Source organism: Bidens hawaiensis, unplaced genomic scaffold (assembly GCF_021521415.1).
Source record: "Bidens hawaiensis isolate Kalapana, Puna unplaced genomic scaffold, B.hawaiensis_p1.1 tig00023057_1, whole genome shotgun sequence".
NCBI classification, from domain to species: Eukaryota; Viridiplantae; Streptophyta; class Magnoliopsida; order Asterales; family Asteraceae; genus Bidens; species Bidens hawaiensis.
Window position 1 is genome coordinate 325,177 of NW_027493610.1, and position 17,703 is coordinate 342,879.

Here is a 17,703-nt window from a genome sequence, read left to right on the forward strand (position 1 = left end):
CGTCAGGTAATTCCCCTTATCGGGTATACCCATTAGGATTTTTAAGTACTTTTTTAATCATTATAATTTTTTTATACCTTTTATTCATACAAAAATTATTATAAATTAAAATATAATACAATTCATATATATAAGCATTACAATATGTAATATCATTATAATACTTTAATAATTTTTTTATATAATTTACAACCTATAAAATACAAGGAAACTTTCGGGCATATGGTTCGGAAAAACGGGTATGTGGTTTTGGGTAATCGAGTTTGGTATCATCTAATCTCATGCCCAGCTCATTACCCGCTTCATACCCATCAGGTTTCAGGTATACTCGTCCCATTTGTTTCTAGTTTCGGGTATACCCGTTGGGTTTGGAGCATTTTTTTGCCATCCCTAAATGCTTCAAGTTACATTTGTATTAACTTGCCACTAATAACCAAGTTGCCAATGTTTACATACAACTTATCTTATAGCTTGTCAGCGAGAAAAGTTGTTGCTGTTCATAATTTTCACAAATGATCATTAGCAACTTTCTACCGACAATCAATTCCCACTTATGCATGGTTATTTCCCTGCAACTTTTCATTTATATTTCATATCCGAAACAACTTCTAATGGTAGTTCAACAGGTAAAATGATTATGCCGCTTACCTCAATTTTCATGAATGGTCCTTAGCAACTTCCTACCAATAATCAATTCCCACTTATAGTAATTTTCATGCAACTTTTCATTAATCGTGTTATATCCGAACCAACTTCTAAATGTAGCACGGCTATGCCCTAACCCCAATAGGATGTTTTTTTTTGAATACCTCAAGGAGTTGCATCTTTTTAGAATCATGGCCCCTAACCCCAATAAGGTGTTTTTTTAATGTCCCAAGGAGTTGCATCTTTTTAGAATCATGGTGCATTCTAAAAAAATGCAACTCCTTGGGGCGTTCAAAAAACACACCCTGTTGGGGTTAGGGGCATAGCCGTTTAGAAGTTGGTTCGGATATAACACAATTAATGAAAAGTTGCATGAAAATTACTATAAGTTAGTTGGTGCATGAAATAAGAATAATTATGAATAAGCGTATATCTCATACCTCCTAACTCATAACTATATATATTCTTACTTCTCTTTGGTAATAAGTAAATCCAATTATACAAAAATGATATTAATTACACTAAAATAACAAACACAAAAATCTGTAATGTACAATATTGGTTATGGTATGTTTGATTTGAGGTTTGAGCAAGGAAGTTTGGATGTTTGGTTTGAAGTTTGAGGAAATGAACAAATAAAAAATATGGTAGCATTCTCATTCAACCCCTCATTTTATGTGAGAGGTGTTTTTATAATTTAGAGAGTGATTCAGAGTGTTGTGAGTGAAGAGTTTTTATATTTTAGAAAAAGTAGTGATTTTTCTGTATATTTGAAAAGTTACTGTTCACCCCTATAATTTTTTAATATATTTTGAAAGTGATTGTGAGTGAAGAAAAAAGAAAAGGTAATGATAAAAGGTATAAAAAGTATTATTTAATTGAAATATAGAGAGAAAATGTAGTGAGTTTTAGTATAATTTTTGGTTTAAGGATCGGAGGTGGGATGAGAATGCTCTTACGTTAAAACTTGCTTGTGACTTTTTGACCTCTTAAGTTAATTCCATCCATTATCTTAACGGGCGATATGGATGCCAAAATCAAAATCTAACTTAAATGTAAGAGGTTTATTCGTCTGAAAAGTTCTTTTTTAATCTAAAAGGGTCATGAGACGTATAGCATAACGAATTTCCTTTTTTCTTTTTTTTTTTTTTACTTTGTTTATATATTTGATCAACACATGTTTACTAAACTTTAGGAAGTCAAAGGAGAAAAAGTATAAAAATTAATTAACTATAGACATAATCAAATTATTTTTTACAACTATAACAATTTTATTATATTTTTAATAATAAATGAATGGTTTAAATTAGTTTGCTTACGTAGTTCTCCTGGCATACAATTATTTGTGGCTATGCGGTGAACTTTTGAACCTTTCCCTCTACACACACAAACATATTTACATATACATATATATAATATATTATGAGAGAGAGAGAGAGATTTATTCAAACTACTGAGGTTAAGGGGTTAGCATATTGAAAATGAAAAGTGACGAAACGAATTAATTAAGATACATTAAAACATGAAACCATAGAAACACAATAACCTAAACATCAAGCAAGTTTAGGTAAGAGATGGCAAAACCTCAACAGACGGTCACCTTGTACTTCTCCATTTTATATCTCTCTTGTCCCTTCACAAATATACTAATCATCCTTTTATAGCTATAACATATAATCAGATCAAACCGAAACCACGATCGGTTTCCTTCATGAAAATGCAATTGCATATATCACCAAGTTTACGACATGTAACTGTCTTACCCGGTAAAGGAGTCAGGGAGTTTATAAAAGTGAAGGTTCGATCAAAAAAGGTGTCTTACAGGATGGTCTTTTATACACTTCTCTTCTTAACTTTTCTTTTGCGCTTCGTCTTCGTCTTAACTGCAGTCGACACCATTGATGGTCAGACCAGATGCTCCACCATCGGTAATATTACTTTCTTAATTTCTTATATTCATGGATGCAATTAACATGCTAATCTTATAAATACCTAGAGTAATTGCATTGACAATAAAGTAAATTAGTAATTATTATTACTCTATAGTTTTTGAACCGGAATAATATTATATTCGACTTTATTTTTTTGTATTGTAATTACTCTAGTTCAATACGGTAGAGTAATAATAAATACTCTAATAATTTTACGTTTAGTATATTAATTTTATTTGTACCGAATCTTATCACGTAAGAAGTGATTGGCATGATCTTCAAAGTCTTTTTTTTATTATTTCATAAAAATTTTCTTTAAAAAAAAGTGAATTATGTATCTATCCCTACAAACTACTAAAATATCATATATAGCCAACGCAAGGTTAAAAAATATCATCATAGCCAACGCAAGGTTAAAAAATATCATCATGCGTGCGCTTAACAAACTAACTAAAATATAATTTAAAATTTCATATAACAAACTAACTAAAATATGATTTAAAATTTCATATTTAGCCTTGGACAAATATTTTTCTTTAAGGGGTCACATTCTCCCATTTAATAACAAACTAGCCCAAGTTTTTCTTAGACTTTATTTAATTTTTTTCAAATTTTTTTTACAATATCAAGCATTAAAGTGAGAAATTCCATTGTTCTCATGGGTAACAAAACAGTATGATAGTATATTTAAGAGGGGTAAAACTGGTATTTTGTAAGTTCATAGGAGTATATACAAAATGCATAAAATTATATAAAACATACGGAATAAATAATTAAATATGATTCTATAAAATACATTTATTTTATATTAGAAAAATGGAATGATTCAAAAGTCCACCCATATTAAATTGACAGCCCAACTAATGGGATGCTAAAAAATGGGTCAAAGCTCACCTAAAAACATTCAACAATTAAATAAAAAAATGTTTAGCTAATTGACAAAACTACCCGTATGATGTTGCAAATGGCAGGTTGTCTGAAGAAGTTAGGACCAAGCATGTTGAGTCAAAACCGCCAATCAACTGTAATCTCCCCAAACCATATATAGTTGTTGTCATGTAATGTTTCCGGTTAAACTTGCATGTTAAATAATGATATTTCGGTTTCTTCAAGGTCCCAGAAGTAATATATCAAATCCTGGAGGACCCATCCAGTAAATATGATATACCTGGAGGGTCTGATGCCGACATTCCTCAAACTTTGGAAGATTTTGTTTCTAGTTTGAAAGGCACTAATAGACCGGATGCAAAGACCTTTGCTATCAAGCTTAAATTCATGGTATAGTTTTTGTTATATCTAACCTGTTTAATAAATGGTGTATGTTCTAGTTGACGTTTTAAATTAAACGAGCCATGGTTAGGCTGTCATGTTTAGTTAAATAGGTTGTGTTCAGTATGACTTATTTAATTAAACAGGTCATGTCTGAGTTTTAATTAAACAGGTTGTTGATCCTAACCTGTTTTGACCATTTTTTTAAAAAAAACCCACCAACTTGATTAAACTTGTTTAGAAAATGATTGCTAATTGTCAACTCATTTGACGTGTTTAGATTAACGGGTTAAATGGGTGGTGTTCGGGTTGATATTTTTATGTTTCTTGTTTAACAAACTAGATGTCAACGCATTTGGCACGTTTCGATAAACGGGTTAAAAGGTCGTATTGGGGGTGACATGTTTAACCTGTTTAATAAAATGGGTCAGCCGCTAACCTGCTTTGACTAACTTATTAAAACCCACGAACCCAATTTAACACGTTTGCAACTTGATTATCACCCATTAAATCGCTTGACACATTTAGATAAACGAGTTAAATAGGTCATGCTTGGGTTGACATGTTTAACTTGTTTAATTAAAACAAGTCGCTAACCCATTTTTACGGCTTGATTAGCATGTTTACAACTTGATTATTACTCAAAAAAATCGTTTAACACGTTTAGATAAATGGGTCATATTCAAGTTAACATGTTTAACACGTTTAATTAAGCACATCGACCGTTAACCCGTTTCTGAACCATTTTTAATAACTTGATTACTACCAATCAACTAGTTTTACGAGTTTAGATTAACAAATTAAATGTGTCTTGTTCGGGGTGACTGCTGACATGTTTAACTTGTTTAATTAAACAGGTCAACTGCTAACCTGTTTTGAAACATTTTTTTACAAGCCATAGCCCGATTAACATGTTTACAACTTGATTATTACCCATCAACTCGTTTGATGCAAGTTATATAAATCAAGTCCTTAAATATTAGGGTGAATGTTTTAACACAAACAAAAAAAACTTGTCATTTCAGGTTTAAAAGTTCGACCCGTTAACCTGAAACAACTGACACTCCCTTTAACCATCACCTCGATCATTTTCATTTTCTTTCCAGGTCACCCTTTTAGAAGAAAGAACAAGAAAAGCCAAAATCCAAGAATACCTCTACCGCCACGTGGCATCTAGCAGCATACCCAAACAACTCAACTGTCTAGCCCTCCAACTAGCCAACGAACACGCCACAAACGCCAACGCCAGACTCCAACTCCCATCACCCGAACTCGTGCCCACACTCGTTGACAACTCATACTTCCACTTCGTCCTTGCATCCGACAACATCCTTGCAGCCTCAGTTGTAGCCACATCACTAGTTCAAAACTCGCTACACCCCGAGATGGTCGTTATTCATATCATCACGGACCGAAAGACCTACTCACCGATGCAGGCGTGGTTTTCGTTGCACCCTTTGGCACCTGCGGTTATTGAGGTTAAGGCGTTGCATCATTTTGATTGGTTTGCTAAGGGGAAGGTCCCGGTTTTGGAGGCCATGGAGAAGGATCAGAGGGCGCGGGCACAGTTTAGAGGCGGGTCATCCATTATTGTGGCGAATAAGACTGAGAAACCAGTTGTTATTGCAGCTAAGTTGCAGGCTATGAGTCCGAAATATAACTCGCTTATGAACCATGTTAGGATTTATCTGCCAGAGGTAATGTTTAACACTTATTATTTATGTTTTTAGTTTTAGGAATATAAAGTAATGTGTTAATGCAGAGTCATGCTTTTGGAAAGAAATTTTGTTTATACCGTGTTAGCGGTTAAACCGTCTTAACAGAGCTTTGAACACCTACTGGAAACAGTTAATTGCATACGGAATTTTTATGCAATTATAAAGCTAGGGGTGTCACATGACTCGTGTTTGGCTGTTCATAGGTTGGTGGGTCTAGCCTGACATGAATCTGAAAATTGCGTCAAACATATAAATCCGTAGCATGACATGAATATTCACATATTGTCACGAATACCACCTTTTTAACCCTTTTTCTTAATTATTACTATTGTATTAATACTTTAATCATACAGTTTTACAACAAAAAGATGCCATGCGTATAAAAACAATTACATTGTAATTATAATAACGATGCCTATAAATTTCTCTTTTGAGTTTTTGATTTTGGCACAACACGCTCACCGATTTAACTTATGGCATAAAATACATTTCAAATCCAAAATAAAACAAAAATAGGTTGGATAAAAAGGTTAATCCAAGCTAATCGTGCTTGTGGATTCGAGACCACCCCGTTTATACTGAACCATAACCCATAAATTTCGTGTAAATTTGTTTTCATGTCGTGCCAAAAATTCACAATACAAAACCCTTCTTTAAGAATTTGCTTATTCCTAGGGCTATGTTGAATAAAATAATCAACTTCAACTTTCTTGACTATACATATATAATTGTGTATGCAGATGTTTCCAAGTCTTCACAAGGTAGTCTTCCTAGACGATGACCTTGTGGTTCAAACCGATCTTTCACCTCTATGGGAGATTGATATGTACGGTAAAGTTAACGGAGCAGTTGAAACATGTAGGGGAGAGGATCAATTTGTAATGTCAAAACGGTTTAAGAGCTACTTGAACTTTTCTCATCCATTGATATCGAAAAATTTTAACGCAAACGAATGTGCTTGGGCCTATGGAATGAACATATTTGATCTTGAAGCTTGGAGGAATACCAACATAAGTCAAAATTACCTTTATTGGCTTGAAGAGGTAAACAATTTAAACAGTATGATAAAACGAGGAAATTCATACAAACGTTTTCAAGTTTTCTAATTGTTCCAATAAGGCCACTCAATTTTATTAAATGTTTTAGTCATATGTATATTTTATATAATTGTTTAATTTATTTGAAATCAAGACAAATGAAACATACATGAAGCTGTTTTTTAGTTAACACTGAAGTAGGAAACTAGGAGGCACTAGTGAATATATATATAATAGCCAAGTTTTAGCGTTGTTAAATTTAAATCAAATTAAAGAAAAATAAACTTGCAAATAGTAACCAAAATTCATGTGTTTCATTTACATCACTTTATTTTAAATTTTTTAGCATTTAAAACAAATTACTTGTGAGTGAAACGGAACATTTGATAAAGCATATATGTATCTTAGGTGTTTTCATCCTATGTAGTTTTTTCATGAATGTTTAATTTTTTTTAAATCGAGACAAACGAAACATATATGAATCTGAGTTAGAGGTGCAAAAAAACCCGAATCCGGGTTTGTTTTTATCCGGGTATTTAATACCCGACCCTACACGTAGGGTACAAATAATGTATGCATTTCAATACCAAAAACCATACCCAGAACTGGACTCGATTTGTATCAAGTAATACCCGAAACCCGGAACCGGTCCATACCCGAAACCGCGTTTTTTCCAATACCCGAGCTGGGTGTTTCCAATACTTGAGATCTATACCCGAATGCATCCCTTTAAAAATCCAATCTATACCCGTATAAAACCTAAAAAACCCGAAAATTGGGTTTTTTCAATACCCGGAGATATATTAAAATACCCAGTATTAGAATACTCGGTTCTATACCCGACCTGAACCAGATGCATAGGGTATGATTCTTTGAGACAATACTCGGACTCGAACCCGACCTGCGTATTGCTAATACCCGATTTTCCAATACCCGGTCATACCCGAAACCGGGTACCCGATTTGTGGACCTCTAATCTGGGTTACTAATAAGTGATAATTTTTTTTTCTAGGAGATAACAGGAAAGAAAATTTTACTAAATAATAACCAAGTTTCATAATTGTTAGATTTAAGTTAAGCTGGAGAAAAATAATCACTAAATAGTATTCAACTATTCAAGATTTGTATATTTTTCATTTGGCTCACTTAAATTTAAAATCTTAAATATTTATAAAAAGTTACATGTGATAACAACTAAACTCTAATAACTTGTTTTCTTATGCAGAATTTGAAGTCAGATTTAAGTTTATGGCAACTAGGAACACTCCCTCCGGGTTTGATAGCATTTCATGGATATGTTCATGTTATCGATCCGTTCTGGCATATGTTGGGCCTTGGGTATCAAGAAAATACAAGTAAGGCGGATGCTCAAAATGCCGCGGTTATTCATTTCAACGGTAGAGCAAAACCATGGCTAGATATTGCATTTCCACAGCTTCGGTCACTATGGACCAAATATGTTAACTTCTCAGATAAGTTCATCAAGTCGTGCCACATTAGACCATCTTAGACACGTATGTTAAGAATTATGTGGCAATGGTTCATGTGCATGAAACGATGAGAACCAACAAAAGCAAGGAAAAGGGTTTTGTTTTGTGAATTCTGATTTTGTTATTTGAGTTACAAGATGAAAATTAGAATTTAGAAACATCCTCATATATTGTTATACTTGCTTGAAGCCCCTTGTTTTTCGTTGTATCGTGAAAGCAGATGAAGAAAGAGATGGGAGTGTAAAGTGACAATTTTCTCTTTCAATTTGCGCATAAATTGTATAAAGAATTCTTTATACATGTTGAAGTATGAAAAAATGCTTAATGAATCATTTTCAGTAGTATATGTAAGTTAAAAAGAAAATAGCAAGGTAACTTCGGTGCTGTTTGTTTTTTTACGAGAAAAAATATCTGCAATCAGCGAACCATATCTACAGACATCTGTAGCAGAAGAGATGGACCAAATCTCTGCAGTCTGTAAAAAGAATACTGTTTGTTTTTCAACATCTGTAGACTACTAAACCTTTCAATATAACTTTATACCAAAAATACAAATTATCCAGCAACAATTAAAAATATATTAATCCAAATTTTATACTAAAAAATACAAATTATCCATAATTAAAAAAAAAATACTAACAATATCAAAATACATAATCCAAGATTAACATGTATGAGAATCATTAGGCTCTTACAAACAATCTATAAAAAAAAGTTCTAGCATTAATCTAATAATCAAATCTTCAAGTTCCATCAGTTTAGCCATTGTCGAGTCTTGCCAAATCTAAATAAATAAACAAATAAATACAAGTTAGGTAACCCAAACTTATGCAAACAAAGACCAAGCAACATGATGCAAACTAACCCAAACACGACACAACACAAGCTTTCTACAAACTTTTTTCAACTAGAAACTTTCTAAAGACTTTTTATAAACCTAAACTTTCTATAAATTTTTTTCAACTAAAAACTAATAATACTTAAACAATAATGCAAAATTATAATTGAACAAAAAAAACTAATCAATTACCAACTCAATTGAACAAATCAATTAACAAAAATTCAATTAATTAACAAAAACCTAATAATCTAATTGAACAAATCAATTAGCAAAAACCTATAACCTAATTGAACAAATCAATGAACAAAAACCTTAAAAAAAACTAATCAATTAACGACTTAATTGAACAATCAATTAACAGGAATTCAATTAACAAAAACCTAAAAAAAACTAATCAATTAACAACTTAATTGAACAATTAATTAGCAAGAATTCAATTAACAAAAAGCTTAAAAAAACTAATCAATTACCAACTCAATTGAACAATCAATTAATAAGAATTTAATTAACTAAAACCCAAACGAACTAATCAATTAACAACTCAATTGAACAATCAAATAGCCATTAATCAAATATTTTACAATTAATCTAGAGAAAATCAAGAATCAAGATAATCACTTTAATCAAGATTATAATAATAAAAAAATCAAACCTTAACAAATCAAAGAGGAGAGAGAGGCCGGCAGTTTGATGGAGAGAGAGAGAGAGATAGTTGCAACGGTTCAGGAAGAGGCCGGAGTAAATGGCCGGCATGGTGCGGTGGCGGAGGTTCCGGAGGAGGCGACGACAGTTCCGGAGGAGGCAATGGCTAGTTAGGGTTGGAGGGGAAAGAGAAGGCAAGTTAGGATGAAAGGTCTTTTGAAAAACAAACACACTACAGATCAAAACGTCTACGCGTGATCTACAGAGGCCATGAAGAGCCTTTGTAAAAACACAAACACCCTTCATGTCTCTAACATTGCATTCTTTAGTTTTTTATTTAAGGGTTTGAAAAAGAAAAGATAAGAAAATTTTTCTTGTTTCATTCTTGAGTGTATTTCTTAAAAGAAAAAAAAGAGAATGTAAAGAAAAGTTAGACCTTTTTTCCTTCAAAACTTTCCAGCCAAATATGGCCTGATTGTGAAAGAAAAGTGTATATATTACTAATTTACCCATTTTTTTCTTTCTATCAAACTCAAAAATGAGAACATAATTGTAAAATTACAATTTGTTTTCCTATCTTTTCCTTCCCATCTAACTCAAGAATGCAATTAACACTTTCTTTTCTTTTATTTTAACTCAGGAATTCCTTTTAAGTTTATAATTTCTTTTCCTTTCTTCCCTTATCCAATTTTATCATTTCTTTTTCTTATATTTTAAACTCGAAAATGCAATGTAAAAGGGCAACCTTATTTTGAGGGGTGCTGGGTGCATCTAAATTATCCCAACAAAGACGAGATTTGACTCAATAAGTTGTTTTAACTTATTGAAAGGTCACGTTGACTAAAATAAGTTTAAAAACATTGTGTGCTATAAAACAATTATCAAAACTACAGGGTTTTTAATCTCTGTGGCAACATTAATATAACATCTATTGGATTGCAACCAAACTAAAAAACAATAAATCCAAATCCATTAACCAAGAACTTGAACCAAACTGTGATTTTTTTTGTTAATATTCATCATTCATCTCAGCACATCATTCAGCCTTTTTCTCCAATATTTCAATCTGGTATGCCCATCAACACCAGACACTGTTAAAAGTTTTCAAATGATATCAACTTCAAGTTACTAATTACGGCAAACGTGTCTCTTGTAACCACAAAAACACATCAGCCATAGCTAAATCTAGCATCCAATGGCTTCACAGACAATTGCCTCCGAGGCGTTCCAATCTCGCATGCGTTAACTCTCGAAGCAAACCGAAGAGAACAAAGTGACTCGCTAATCGAGCTAGGTGCCGGAGAAACATTTACAACCATCAAAGTCTTGGAATCTCCACCTAAGCAAGGCTGCCAAGATCAAAGTCAAAGTCAAATGCATCACAAAGTCAAACTTAAAGTTACAAGTGTACCTGAAGAAGATATGTAAGCTTTGAGTTCCTATAAGGCACATGCTCTTCCTTCTTTGATAGAGCAAATATAACATCACTTAAAGCTGACAAACTTTTATTAATAGCTTGAGTTTCTTTCAAGCGGCCCCCGGTGGACCCGCTTTTGGAAAGACGTTCACTACCCGCAAGGTCGATAAGGTTGAGTACACCTTGCACTTGTTGCTCTGTGCTCTGCAAATTAATCCAGGGTTCAACGTTAGACGACACCATTAATGATAGGATATAAAGAGTATAAAAAATAAAAAACCAGGAAGTTTTTTATTACCTCGTTAACACCTGTGATCCTTAGAGTGAACACGAAATGGCTTCTTGAAGATTGTTCGTTCATTTGAGTCTTACTAACCGACCTGAAATTTAACGAGTTTAAATTGACATTGACCATCTTAACGATAACTAGATTAAAAGGAAACAAGTAAAACAGGACGAAAATATATGGTTTGCGCAATAAAAATCTGAATCATTATTCAAAGAATGAAATTGTTATTGAAATATTATATTTCTATGATAAAAAATGTAGGCAAGAAGTGTTTCGGGTCAACGTGGTCCAGTGTGTTTAGACCCTCATTATTTAAAAAACATGTTTCATGCCAACGAACCCAACGCATCCTGTTTTGGCCCGTGCAAAGATTACATCATTTGATCGGTCACAAAAAGTTAATTCTTTTGACCTACTTACGTGTATTTGAAAGGCAATAATTTGACCTTCTAAACAACTCAAATGGGTCATATGGTTTAAATGGGTCAACAGGTCAAATACGTATAGTTTGTGCAACAAAACTCCTAAATTATTTTATTCAAGCATAAGAACGTTATTAAAATAACAGAAACACTATATGTTTATAACAGAAAAAAAATGGACCAAAAGTGTTTTGGGCCAACCCGACCCGACCCAAAATAACTACCTTAAAAGGAAACGGGTCAAATGGGTTGACTGATCAAACGAGTCAAAATTCAGAAATATATATTTTGGATTAAACAATGTCTCACGTCAACCAACCCGACCCATTTTGACCCATACAAAAAAAATTACCCCTTTCTACCCGTTACCTACCCAACCCGGCCCGTTTTTCACCCATACGACCCAGCCCGTTTTGTATGTCTATACCTGCTTTGTGCAGCCCGGTTTAACAAGAATGAAACCTCTTTACTGCTCCGTACATCAACAACAGTCAAATCAGAAACATGTGTGTTTCCATTTGCATCATGTTTAATTGCATACTGTTTGGTACCCAACTCGGTTAAAACGGGTCGGTTTGTGGTCAACAGGTCGCGTATTGTCTCATTATATATTTCCAACATCGAAACCTGTAAAACCAGTATATATGAAATAATTTCTTTGGATTCTAAACAAGAAAAATTAGAAACATGGTTCAATATTCAAACCTGCATTTCATACTTCCACCCTTGGTTTTGAAGCATTTGTCGGGACTCGAATATTTGTTCTAACGAACGCGGTATTAGTCCTTTACCATCATAATTTCCAGGTGTACCCATCATTGTATGAGTTTTTCCAGAACCAGTTTGACCATAAGCAAAGATGCAAACCTGAAAAAAAAATCATGAATGGGTCGAATTGGGTTATGTTTTTATCTCAAACAGGTCAAGTAAAAAGGTTAAGATAAAAGGGGAACATGTCAAGCAGGTCAAGCAAGTTGAAAGCCGCACAGAGAGTTTTTAATGGACATATAATTCGGCTTAAAAGGAATGGGTCAAATGGGTCAAACGAGTCAAGTAGCTAAGAGGGGTATGAGTCAATTATCACGGTAATATTGTTTAACACATTTTTTATGTATAAAATAAGAGCATGAGAAAGCATGTGCCGAGAATCAACACGCATCCATTCCTTTTGCCTTTGATATATTTGGATCGGGTTTGTCATTCAAAAGGGGGTGGCGGCGCAGCTTGTTGCCCGCTTACCCACCTCTCTATTGTAATTTGATCCTTTTGTATTAAAAAAAATAAGAGCTAATTGCATGGACGGTAATATTACGGCCTTCGGTCCTTGACATTAACCGGCATTCAAAACTCTTTTTTTGTCAAAAGACTATTATACCCTTTCTACCCATACTAAAAACTTTTAAAGACCAAGCAAAAAGCATCACCTTATAACCATCCAAAGCACTCTGGACAAGCTGTGAAACCTCCACAAACACCTCTTCTTGTGAAGATTCAGGTACAAATACCTTATCAAACATGAAAGAATGCTTTTGTCCTTTTTCACAACAAAAAACAACAATTATATTAGCATCAAACGAACGGTCAAGAAAGTCAACCCTGCTAAAAAGATTGAATCTTTATGGTACCATTTTGCAATAACTCAATGCCACGACCAATATTTTCAGTTGTTGTAGGAAAAGAAACCGTCTTTGGTTCATTGTCAGCACCATCATCAGACAACATGGGTCGTACCCTGCAAAAAACTCGTATATTCCCTTTCAATTCCTGTGGATAAACAAAAGCACGTTATATTGATAATTTGTTGAAAATAAACAAACGAACAAACGTACGCAGTATAATCCCACTTATAGCGGTATAATCCTACTTATTTTATTATTATTATTTGTTAAAAATAAACAAACAAACAAACAAATGCACCCAGTGTAATCCCACCTATAACATACCTAGTATAATCCCACTTTCTATTAATTTTATTCATTATTATTTGTTGAAAATAAACAAACAAACAAATGTACAAAGTATAATCCCACACTTTTTATTATAATTTGTTAAAATAAACAAACAAACAAACGCACCCAGTATAATCCCACGTACAAAGTACCCTGTATAATCCCAGCTTTTTTGTATTATTATTTTCATTATTATTTGTTAAAAACAAACAAACAAGCATACCCGGGGTAATCCCACTTATTGCGCACACAATATGAACACACTTTTTTATTATTATTTGTTAAAAATATACAAATTATATAGAACATGAAACTTACCAGTATCGTGTTATGCAACCTTTTACGCAAAGATTCTCCTTCAACGAGTTTTAGTTCTGCCTCGGCTAAACGAAGCTGTAAGTCACAGTTAACTCTTTGTTGTTCTTCATATCCTGTTCTTATCTCAAATGCCGATAAATCAAACATCTACAACATATAAATAAATCAAGAATTAGTCAATCCTCAATAGTCAACTAGAAAACAGTAAAAAAAAGTCAAACAACAAAATGTCATGACTCATGTTCATCAAAAAAAAGTCAAACCTGTAGTTTATTCTCAGCAGCAGCAAGTTTTTCTTGTAATCTCTTTATTTGATCACTTTGTGAGGAACATGTTGCCTGCAGTAAAAAGAAGAGGTAAATATATCACAACTAATAACATGTTGCCAGGAAACTTGGTTTTAGGGTTTTGAAACCATTCGGTTTCGGTTTCAGTTTTTACATTGGGTTCGGTTTCAGTTTTCGATTTTTACAATGGTTCGGTTTGGTTTCCAATTTTTCGGTTTACCATTTGCGCTTGAAAATTTTGGGCCCAAACAAATGGCCCAAAATGATGAATTTAGGCCTAATTTTTTTGTTAACTGATAATTACTTAATTACTACACATTTGGACCAAAAATTCTTGGGTTACAACATTTATTAAATTCTTATAAATTACCTAAAATCGGTTTTTGGGTTTTCAGTTTTACAGTGGCTTCAGTTCGATTTTGGTTTTTTCGGTTTTAACATCTGCGCATGAAAATTTTGGGCTGGAAAAATGGCACGAATTTGGGCCTGAAACGTTGGGCCTATATTTCTTTTTAGTTAAAAAATAGTTACTTTATTATTACACACTTAGACCTGAAATGTTTCGGCTGCACAATTACTTAAAATAGGTTTTTTTTTGTTACGCTCCGGGTTTTTGGCTAAAGCAAAACCAAACCGAATCGGAAACTCGGTTTTTAAAAATATAAAACCAAACCATTGGTTATTGCAGTTACGGTTTGGTTTTTGCAGATAAAAAAACGTCAACAAACAAAACCTCGAGCTCGCTTGACTTCGTTGTAAGGCTCCCCAATTCAGTAACCGACTTCCCGGCCCACTCCTTATATTTCAACACTTCAACTGACAAATCTTGACCTTGTAACAACACACGATCACGTTCATCTCTCACTACTTGTAAATCCCATCTTAAAGATCCAACTTCACTTGCCAATGCTTCTTTTAACTTCATTGTCTCATTGCTACTTGTCTAATAATACATATGTAACAAATATTAATATATGAAAAATGAATTTAAATTGATTAAAATATTAAAGATACTGACTTTAGCAGCAGCCAACTGGTCTTGCAAAGAAGTGAAGGAGCCCCTTAAGTTGCTGAGGTTCTCCAACACCGCAACCTTTTCTTTTTCGACGTTTTTAAGGATTTTGTTTGATTCATTAAGCTCTGATTGAAGCTTACTGTTGTATTGTTGTAAGCTCGTGTTGTATTCTTGCAGTCTCTTGTACATGTCGTTAAGTGATGATATCTGATAACCAAATTATTTCCAAATAAAAAACAGTTAGATTCGGTTACACATCTATTTCACAAAACGCCATTGGGCTAGAAACGCGCCCAACTTAAAATAAACATAACTTCCTGTGTGGAGTTACGGGACCCATAATAAAAAATGTGAAGTATATTTTATTATTATTTTATCGTAAGACGTTTTTCCCCAAACTTAGCAATTTTAACTTACAGTAAATTACACTTTTCGTCCTTTAGCTTTATAAACTCGGGCATGAAACCTATTGACCCGAAATAATAAATTTGGATTCTAACAAGTTCGGTTCGGTTATTAAATATTTAAATCTAACTGTTACTTTCAGTTGCAAAAGACAAACTTAAACATCAGTTATTAGTTCAGGTCAGCTATTTCAGTTTTGGTTCGGTTAATCGGTTATTTCTGTAGCACATTTTTATAAGATAACAAAAGAACATGTTTCATCAAGATGATATATAAATAACCTTTTGATTTGCAGTTGAACACTCTCTTTGATTCTTTTCAAGTTCTTCCAACATGGAGACTTGCAATCTCTCTATAGACAACCGAGCCTCCTTCTCTATGGCTAATGATTCCATCGCAGCCTGCGATTCATTTCACCATTAAAACCATAAACTTGAACCAGGATCAAGATCCAAACACGTACCAATTTATCCGATTCTTCTTTTGCAGACTTCTCTTGTAAAACTGTGCAATTCTTGCGCAACTCCATTATAATCGAATTCAGTTCTTGTTCCTTTTCACTCATTAGCATTTCTAAAACCAGAAATGTAACAAAAAGAAGTTTAAACTATATAAATATGATTTTAAAAGAAAAAAGAATGAATAATGTTCTTGAAATTTGAAGTGCAAATGAAACCGAAAAAACTAAACCCAAACAAAAACTAACAATTCGGTTTTACATTTTCCTAAAAACCAAACTTTCTGTTCGGTTTCGGTTTCGCTTGCAACTAAACCAAAAGAACTTAATGAATGAATTGTTTTAACTTGAATGTTTGGTTTTTAATAAACAATTGATCATTAACAAACAAAAAGATTCAGACCCAAATTCATTATTTTGGACTAAGTTTTCCTGACCCAAATTCATTACTTTTTCAGCCCAAAATTTGAAGCCTAAATAGTAAAACGGAAACCGAGCCGAACCCAAACAAAAACCGGTCTGTTTGAGCCCAAAACCGACCCATGAACAGCCTACTCAAAATTACAATTTTACCCATATCTGTGCATTTGTTTTGTGCAGATTCCAAGGCCTTGTGATTCTGTTCTTGATCCACCAGCAGCTCCCTTTCATGTTCTTCAAACCATTTGATACACTTTCGAAGGCGCCTTATATAATCTCTCATCGCGTCACATTTCTCCTAAAAAAAGGAACATCATCATCTATTGTCTATTAAAAAATAAATAAATAAATAAAAGTTTTTCAGCTCTCGTAATATTACCGTTATACTATGCTTATTCTTGGTTTGGATCTTCTCACCCAACAACAGTGCAACATCATCTCTCGTAAACTCAAACCCACAGCCACTGTCGGGAACCACCGGTTGTTGACCGCCATTAACAACCGACAAAACCTGACGACGACCATTAGCCGCCGGCTTAACCATCTTCAGGGACACAGAATTAAGAAAATATTAGGGTTGAGTGGATGCTTGTCAAGTGGGACCCATGATTGTAATTTGAATGAATGCTGTGTTGTGTTTGCAGGAAGGAAGGAAAGAGATGATGATGGAGCCCAAATGGGGTTTTTGAAATTTGAATATTATTATTATTATTATTATTATTATTATTATTATTATTATTATGTGGTAGTTTTGGACTGTTGTAACAACACATACCAAGATTTTATTAGATTTGGGTTGCCCTTTTACTTGTGAATCTTGTATTTTTATAACTATAAATGGAGAGCCGGTTAATTATAGGCTAGACTGCTTCTTCTTCCAAATGGAGAGCCGGAGACACCTTTCTTATACTCCTTTAAATAAAGCGATAATTCGATGAAAAAAGATGATCATATACATCCGTGATTGCAGACATTGTGAGGAGCTTAAGCCCGTCGTCTTCTCTGCTCCGAGGAAAACCCGAATACCCACTACGGGTAAACTCAGTTGGGACCGAATTCGAACTTGAGACATTGCGACATTCTGCACAAATCTTTATTTTTCCTTTAATGTTAGATGGGCTAAAGCTAATTAAAGACCGTTTCTTTTTAAA

At 33.5% G+C, this 17,703-nt stretch overlaps 2 protein-coding genes across 2 annotated transcripts; one reads left to right on the forward strand and one right to left on the reverse strand.

Moving 5' to 3' along the window:
- Window positions 1-2,065: 2,065 nt before the first annotated feature.
- On the forward strand, window positions 2,066-8,356 carry LOC143566878 (putative galacturonosyltransferase 12). Its single transcript, XM_077053451.1, has 6 exons — window positions 2,066-2,573; window positions 3,548-3,600; window positions 3,690-3,854; window positions 4,952-5,542; window positions 6,304-6,606; window positions 7,826-8,356. Exons 1-6 carry the CDS (start codon window positions 2,357-2,359, stop codon window positions 8,108-8,110), a joined length of 1,614 nt encoding a protein of 537 aa, XP_076909566.1. The 5' UTR covers window positions 2,066-2,356; the 3' UTR covers window positions 8,111-8,356.
- Window positions 8,357-10,735: 2,379 nt separating this feature from the next.
- Window positions 10,736-17,096, reverse strand: LOC143566872 (kinesin-like protein KIN-14N). The gene is made up of 15 exons (XM_077053447.1): window positions 16,932-17,096; window positions 16,706-16,850; window positions 16,139-16,248; window positions 15,957-16,076; window positions 15,274-15,477; window positions 14,989-15,198; window positions 14,232-14,306; window positions 13,969-14,115; window positions 13,327-13,465; window positions 13,126-13,235; window positions 12,407-12,568; window positions 12,129-12,328; window positions 11,289-11,370; window positions 10,985-11,194; window positions 10,736-10,922 (listed from the first exon to the last, which is right to left on the reverse strand). Exons 1-15 carry the CDS (start codon window positions 17,094-17,096, stop codon window positions 10,743-10,745), a joined length of 2,259 nt encoding a protein of 752 aa, XP_076909562.1. The 3' UTR covers window positions 10,736-10,742.
- Between the last annotated feature and the right edge of the window lie 607 nt (window positions 17,097-17,703).